Genomic DNA, 7,689 nt, shown 5'->3' on the forward strand with positions numbered 1-7,689 from the left:
AGTCTTCATGGTCCAGCTCTCATATCTGTACATGACAACTGGAAAAACCATAGCTTTGACTACGTGGATCTTTGTTGGCAAAGTGATGTCTCTGCTTTTTAATATGCTGTCTAGATTTGTCATAGCTTTTCTTCCAAGGAGCAAGCATCTTTTAATTTTATGACTGTTGTCCACAGTGATTTTGGAGCCCAAAATCTGTCACTGCTTCCACTTCTTCCCTATTTGTCATGAAGTGATGGGACCGGATGCCATGATCTTAGTTTTTTGAACGTTGAGTTTTAAGCCAACATTTTCACTCTCCTCACTCACCCTCATCAAAAGGCTCTTTAGTTCCCCTTTGCTTTCTGCCATTAGACTAGTACCAAGGTTGAGAGGAGAGAAATAAGATGTGCCTTGCTTGAGACAAATTATAAAACATCCCAGTTGTGGGTTAAAGGTATTTTGTGTACACCCCACTGGGGACAGCATTCCACTTACAGACTTTCGTATTTTCAGGAGGACCTCAGTCAGTAGAAGAGGCTGTGTGTTCAGCGCCCTGTTGGTATCTGAATACATTGTGGGAACTTTCTGAGTTTTATATTCATGCTTACCAGATAGTCTGCCTGTGTTTATCTTCCCGCTTAGTCCCTTCCTGTTTTTCAAAAGACTTTTCTGGCCCTAAGATTTGAAAGGACCCCATAGGTCCAGACACTTTGTCTTATGATAATTGTTTAGGATTTTTTTTTTTTTTCGTTTTTATTTAAAAAGTTATGTATATGATAAAGGGTTTGTTGGAACAGAGGCAGTTCCTTGCCCTTTGCTTCCTTTTTCTCCTCCCTGAAGGCAGCCCCTTTGCTCTGGGCTGGCAGTTGCTGTTACTTCTTTGTTCACAAAGAGCATTTGCAAATAGGGTTTTCCCCTGTCTGTAGACTTTGGACCCCGACGCGTTGAGGATTTAGTTCTTGAGTCCTTGCCTCCTTCCCTGGCTTGTCCCTCCCCTCCCCGTGCCCAGTGCAGTTACAGGGTAACTTGGGTCCGATGTGTGTGTGTACATTAACGGGACTCCAGAATCGCTAAGCCCAGCTGGTCATTACTAAACCAGGATTACTTTTTCAAGTCTTGTTTGGAAGTTCTTTTTTTGGAAATGTAATTGTTTTAGTCTGAGCTGCTGTTACAAAATAGCATTAAAAACCCTTAGTGGCTTAAACAAACACTTGTCACATTTTTGGAGGCTGGAAAGCCCAAGGTCAAGGCTCTGGCAGATTAGGTATCTTCTGAGAGCCCAGGGGGTGGGGGTATTCGGGGGCTCTCCTTCCAAGGGCACCGTTGCCAATCCGCAGGGCTCCACTTTCGTGACCTAGTCATGTCCATCACACTGGTGGAGGGTTGGGTTTCACCATATGATGGGGTATGTGTGTTAGTTGCTCAGTCGTGTGCAACCCTTTGCGACCCCATGGACTGTAGCCCGCCAGGCTCCTCTGTCCATGGGATTCTCCAGGCAAGAATACTGAACTATATGATGGGGTAGGGGGTACTCATAAACGTTTAGTCCTTAGCAGCACTTGTAACTCACTCAACCCCAGCCCCAGACCAGTGGTTGAAACCTTCTCTCGGGGAGTCCAGGTGGAGCACACAGGCTGTCTGTCACGTTTCACTTCTTTGGAGACTCCTTCCCATGAGCCTCTTGGCCCAGACCACTGGCATCCTGGGTCGTCTCTACCTTCATCGCCCGGATTCCTCGAATTGCTGTCTTGGGTTGGCTCGTGTTCTGTGTCTCCTGCCATCATGGCTTCCACCACTGAGTTGGTGGAACATACCTTGTGGTGGCCTTCTTGTGAACAGGGTGCATGCGAGATAGTGTTTTTTTTGTTTGTTTGTTTTTTTAAGGTCTTGGATATCTGCAAATTTCTTCTTTTTGCCTTTCTCCTCTGTTGATATTTTGGCAGTGTATTTAGTTACGGGTTGGAAATTATTTCCTCTAGAATCGTGACAGTGTCTCCACTGTTTATATTAATATTAAACAGATGAATAAACTAGAAGGTGAATTCCAAGGTCAGGACTGCCCAGTCCATGGTGCACGGAGGGCCTTCTGAGCCGCTGTCCTCTTCCTCATGGGATCTTGCCTTCTGGTTTCTCTTCGTCAGAAAGAGGCGGTGTACACACACCCTTGTTTTTCCGTGAGTCTGTCTGTGACCCCCACCTCCCCCGACTTGAATACCCCTTTTCCCTCTGTCTCTCACTTTCTGGTCTCAGGGTCCTGTGGACCCAGAACTGTTTTCAGGGCAGCCCGCAGTGTCTTGTCAGAGAAACTTTTGCTTAAGTTGACTGCTGTTTGGGGCATGCAGCTGTGGTCTGGGAGTGAGTGTGGGCGTCCTGGGAGGATGGGGGTGGCACCGCCAGGGTGGGTCAGGTGCCATGCAACCCGGTTGCCCCTGGGCGTGTGTCCGGGACAAATGAAGAGCGAGCATCCCTGTGACCCCGTTCCTGGCTCTGTGCTGCTCCTCAGACACTTGCATTAGTGGGCACTTGGCTCCAAGGCTGCACCTCTTACTGAAAACAAAGTACCTTTTGGGGGTAGAAGCACACGGTGATAAATGAGTGGAAATGGAAAGGAATCTAGAACTCGGGGGCCGGGCGTTGGCCAGCAGCTGTTTTCAGCACAGTTTTCTCAGCATCGCTGTAAAAATCCAGTTCAGTGCGGTTGACTCACAGTTGTCAAACTGGCACCTGAACTCCTGCTGAACCGAGAGCCTACGGTAGGAAGCCCTGTGTGCACTACCTCCCGTGTGTGCAGTGCCGTATCGCGGCACCAGATGTTTCTTGAGAGGTAATTTGAAAAGAAAAAGAGGGGTGAGTACGAAGAACTGCTTTCTTCCTCAGCAGTTGCTACTGGGAGGCGGGTGGCTTTTTCCTTCTGCTTCGCTGGGGAACCCGGAGAGATAAGCAGGGAAAGATGGTCTTTGGGCGTTCCCACGTTGATGCCTGTCAAGGAGACTGTGGGGTCCTTGTAGGAAGGGAACTTTGTTCTCTTGCTCTCCTCCCAAGGGCCCCAGGCGGGGGCAGCTCATGCCCTTGGCCTATCCTCAGGGCTTCCGCTGCAAGAAGGGCTATTGGACCAGTTTTACAGATGTGAAAACTGAGGCCAAAGGAGACTGGACTGAGGCTCCGTGCCTGGGAGCAGAGCCCTGATTTTTAGCCCTCACTCCACCAGAGTGCCTCCTACCCAGCATTTCTGATCCTGCCCCGCCGTCCACGTGGCTGCTGTTTCCCTAAGGACCTGGTTGCTCCTCCAGCTTCTCTGAGACCACCCAGTCCAGGGCCGGTACCTGCTGGTATTTGAGGGCACTTTTATTTCCATGATTTTTTTTTACTTTTGAAGAAGATTTTGTTCATGTTCCAGGGCTATTTTTAATTGACTTCCTGGAGTTCGGAGGGTGGGTATTGGGGGAGGTGACTGGTTTCCATTCTCTTTCTCTCAGTTCTCTCTGCTGAGCCCTTAGGCCACCCTCCGGGCGGGAGAGCAGCCTTTGGCCTCTGTTTCTTGCCTCTCAGGGTGTTGCCCTGGTTGTTTTGAAACGTGCTGAAGTAGTAACTGGAAAAAGCAGCCTGTAACAGTGGTTTTTCAGATTTCAGCGTTTACCCTCATCCATTGCCTGGAGGGCTTGGTAAAATGTAGACAGTCTGGGGTGGAGTGTGTGTTTCTAACAAGATGCCAGGTGTGCCAGGGCCAGTTTGAGAACCACTGCACCGCAGTTAAGAATCCTCATCACGGACGCACACTGTAGTGTCCATTTGCAGAGCGGCTCAGTGGGTAGTCAGTGCTGGCGAGTTGGGGCGTGTATTTCAGAAACCGACTTTGGAAGCACGGGTCTGACTTTGAAAGTTGAATAGGCTTTTTAGTGGAAAGAATTGCTGGACTCTAGCAACAAAGGTCCATCTAGTCAAAGCTGTGGTTTTTCCAGTAGTCGTGTATGGATGTGAGTTGAACCGTAAGACAGCTGAGCGCCAAAGAATTGATGCGTTTGAACTGTAGTGTTGGAGAAGACTCTTGAGAGTCCCTTGGACTGCAAGGAGATCCAACCAGTCCGTCCTAAAGGAGATCAGTCCTGAATATTCGTTGGAAGGACTGATGCTGAAGCTCCAATACCTGATGTGAAGAACTGACTCACTGGAAAAGACCCTGATATTGGGAAAGATGGAAGGCAGGAGGAGAAGGGGACAACACAGGATGAGATGGTTGGATGGCATCACTGACTCGATGGATATGAGTTTGAGTAAGCTCTAGGAGTTGGCGATGGACAGGGAGGCCTGGCGTGCTGCAGTCCATGGGGTCACAAAGAGTCGGACACGGCTAAGTGACTGAACTGACTGAACTTAACCGTTTTAGTGTGTATTACACACTGGCTAAGGGGCAGAGGAAGACATGTGCTCCGTGTCTGTCTGACTTTGGAACCTTGTGTTTTAAGAAATGCATCTCAGACTAGCCTTCGTGGTTCTTTTGGGAAACCCTGAGCCTGAACAAAGGTCCTGAGCCCGAAGCTCTTCTTCAGCGTTGTCAGAGTCGTCTCTCTCAACTGTTTCCATCAAGTCACCCCCTGCTTAAAACCCTTTGGTGGCTTCCTGACCAGATATAAACTCCAGCTGAGCACCCAGGACCCCCTCACCCTGCAGGGGACACTCCCTGCCCACCCCTCAGGGTCACCCCAGGGTCCTGTGCCTGGGAACCCCTGGCAAGCCATTAGTGTTTATATTCTGTCGCCTTTTCTCCCCCCTTGATTGGGTTGTGAGGAGAGACCTGCCGTGAAGGTCCCCGGTGTCCGCCTCCTAGCTGGTGCTCGGCCCAGGAAGGGGGCCTGCTGCTGTGCCTGGTGGAGGGTGGGGGGCAGCTAGGAAACGAGTGGGCGCCCCTGGGCAAAGTTGACGCTCTTCTCTCACAGTTGTTCTGCTTAACACTTAACTAAAGATCTGCATGTCTCTGAACTGAGAATACTATTCCAGACCAGTACTCTTTTCCATGTTTTGGAGGTCAGAGGTTTTGTGCTTTTGTGTAGAATTGGTTGATTTGATTTTTTAATTAAAAAACAGTCGATTTCTGTGTTGTTTAGTCGCTCAGTCATGTCCCACTCTTTGCGACTCCTTGGACTACAGCCCGCCAGGCTCCTGGGTCCATGGGATTTCTCAGGCAAGAATACTGGTGTGGGTTGCCATTTCCTTCTCCTGGGGATTTTTCTGACCCAGGGATCGAAACCTGAGTCTCCTGCTTTGGCAGGAAGATTCCTTACCGTCTGAGCCCCCCATTAGCGGCCCTTTATTAGCGTGTCCTGTGATTAGCTAGACTTGCTTATTTGAGGGTGGTTTTTGGTGGTGGGGAAGGGGTAGGGGACTTTTTCTTTTTTAACTGTGTTGTAATTTCTTTGCGGTTCATTGGGCATTTTCCAGTATGAGGGTGAATGGCATATGAAGCAGATTTAGGGGATGAACTGTATCCAGAAAGGCGGTTGTGAGGTCTGGGGGCTCTTCTCTTTCCTTTGTTAATAAAGGATCTGAAGGGTTTCTTTTTTTTTTTTTTTTAAAGCCAAAACAAGAAAACCCCTTTTGTGTCATTCAGGATGTCTTCCTCCCAGTGTCTTCTTCAAGAAAAAATGAAGTGCTTACCTGGAGTGAAACTGCTTGGATTTCCTGGCCTGCTGACCCAGGCTGCCTGTATTTTTCTGTGCTGTGGGTGGGACATGCTTGGGTCTGAGTGGTGGGGATCTCAGGTCACCCTCCCCAGTGGGCCTGGGGCCTTCAGTGACCCCAGCACCAAGCCTGGCTATTGCGGGCTGAAATTCTGTTTCACCATACCGTGAAACAGAGCCATCTTCTAAAGTGATCACATAGTTTAGAATAGTTTTTAGTGGAAAAACAGTTTTCCCAGGAATCTACACATTTCCTGATCTTGTGGATCAGTTACTGCTTATGTGAAGCAAACGGTTTCATGAGAGGAGGCCTTCTCAGCTCTCCTCCCCAAATAAATACATACTGATATGTGTGTGCGTGCCTATAAAACGAGTTTTCATTCTTTACTTCTTTTATATTTCCAAAAGGAATAAAATAAAACCCTCAACATCCTGAAAATTAATGGGAGTGAAAAGTTATTAAGTTGATAAAATACTTTTAAGCCTGTAAAAAAAATTACTTATTTTAATTGGAGGATAATTACAATATTGTGATGGTTTTTGCCATACGTCAGTATGAATTGGCTGTAGTTATACATGTGTCCCCTCCATCCTGAAAACCCCTACCCCCTCCCTCCCCACTCCATCCCTCCCAAGTTGTCACAGAGGACTGGCTTTAGGTGCCCTGCGTCATACATCAAACTCCACACTGGTTATCTCTTTTACACATGGGAATGTATATGTTTCAGTGCTCTTCTCTCAACTCATCCCAGCTTCTCTTTCTCCCACAAGCCTATTTAATGTGGCAAAATTCTCAACATTCTGAGATATTTTATATTTTATACCTAGCCTGTTGCATCAGTTATTTCTTTATATGTTAGCTGAAGCCATTAAGTGATGCGGTTTTTGAAATTCCATGAAAACGATTCTCTCTTGGTTCATCTTTTTGCATCAGAGCAGCGATGATCCAGTTCAGAAGGGGTGGGGATGGGGTGGGAGGTGCTGGGCAGGGCGGTGGTGGGGTTGCCTTGAGGACTTCTGGCCACTTTGCACATCATGAAGTGGGGGTTTGAGGAGGAGAGTGTCTAACTTCCTCATGTTAAGTCCAGAAATGGAGGAACACCTTCAGTCCATTGGCCATTAAACTGCTTTTAAAGCAGGAGCATCTGTAAACCCACCTCTTGAACATAGCTGTCTTCCAGTCGTCGTCTTTGTACGCGTGTCTCTCTAATGAAGGCAGTCACACGTAGGTGCACTTGGTGTATTGTTTTCCATCTAGAAATGGATCGTGAATATCACGCCCGTTTCCCTGCAGTTTTCCTTGTGACGATTTTAATGGCGTTTCTGACTCAACTCCTTAACGTGGGGCCTGCCCATCCTCAGGACACACAGTTCTAGCCAGAAACGCGTTCCCGTTTGGCTCTGCTGGGGGAGATGGAATTACCTTGCTGCTTTTTCCTTTTGCCTTTAGAGAAAGAAAAATTAGTCATCCTCCCCCTCCCACAACAGTGTTATTGGAAAGCACTGGTTGTTGTCATTTTACAAGTTTTTGTTGGTAATTGCTTCACTTAACACGAGTGAGTTAGATAGCTCTCCTTGTGTTATTACATATTCACTCTGGGCCCCTTGCCCTGTAACAGTCGTGTGGACAGGAACCTGCAGAGACTGCTTGTGTATGTGTGTGTACACGTGTGTGTAACAGCATTGTGTGTGTGTGTGTGTACACGCGTGTGTAACAGTGAACATTAACTCAGAACAACACAGCTGATCTCCTTTCCTGACTGCCTGTCCTCTGTGGATGTGGGATGTGGAGTTCTGCCTGGCTGAATCGCATTCTTCCTGGTTGTTCTTCAGATGGATATTTTGTGTATGTGATAAAAGTCCTAGTTTTAAAACAGCTTTTTATGTCCTGCGTGTCTCTTTTTAGTCTTTGAATGAAAAGTTGTAGAAGATGTAGAAATTAGCAGGTGTAATAATAGGTGCAAATAATAATAGGTGCAAATATTGTGACTTAAAAATTTAATCATTGCTGCGAATGAACAGTCCTCCCGCC

General features: G+C 47.6%; 1 protein-coding gene across 1 annotated transcript in view; it reads left to right on the forward strand.

Annotated features, from left to right (window-relative positions):
* The first annotated feature begins 284 nt into the window (after window positions 1–284).
* STK24 (serine/threonine kinase 24) overlaps window positions 285–7,689 on the forward strand; it is an 86,467-nt gene continuing 79,062 nt past the window's right edge. The window contains exon 1 of the mRNA XM_010831509.1: window positions 285–2,156. Coding sequence (XP_010829811.1) covers window positions 2,091–2,156 — 66 coding nt within the window. The 5' untranslated portion in view covers window positions 285–2,090. The remainder of the gene's footprint in view (window positions 2,157–7,689) is intronic.

Source organism: Bison bison, unplaced genomic scaffold (assembly GCF_000754665.1).
Source record: "Bison bison bison isolate TAMUID 2011002044 unplaced genomic scaffold, Bison_UMD1.0 scf7180017864527, whole genome shotgun sequence".
Lineage (NCBI taxonomy): Eukaryota > Metazoa > Chordata > Mammalia > Artiodactyla > Bovidae > Bison > Bison bison.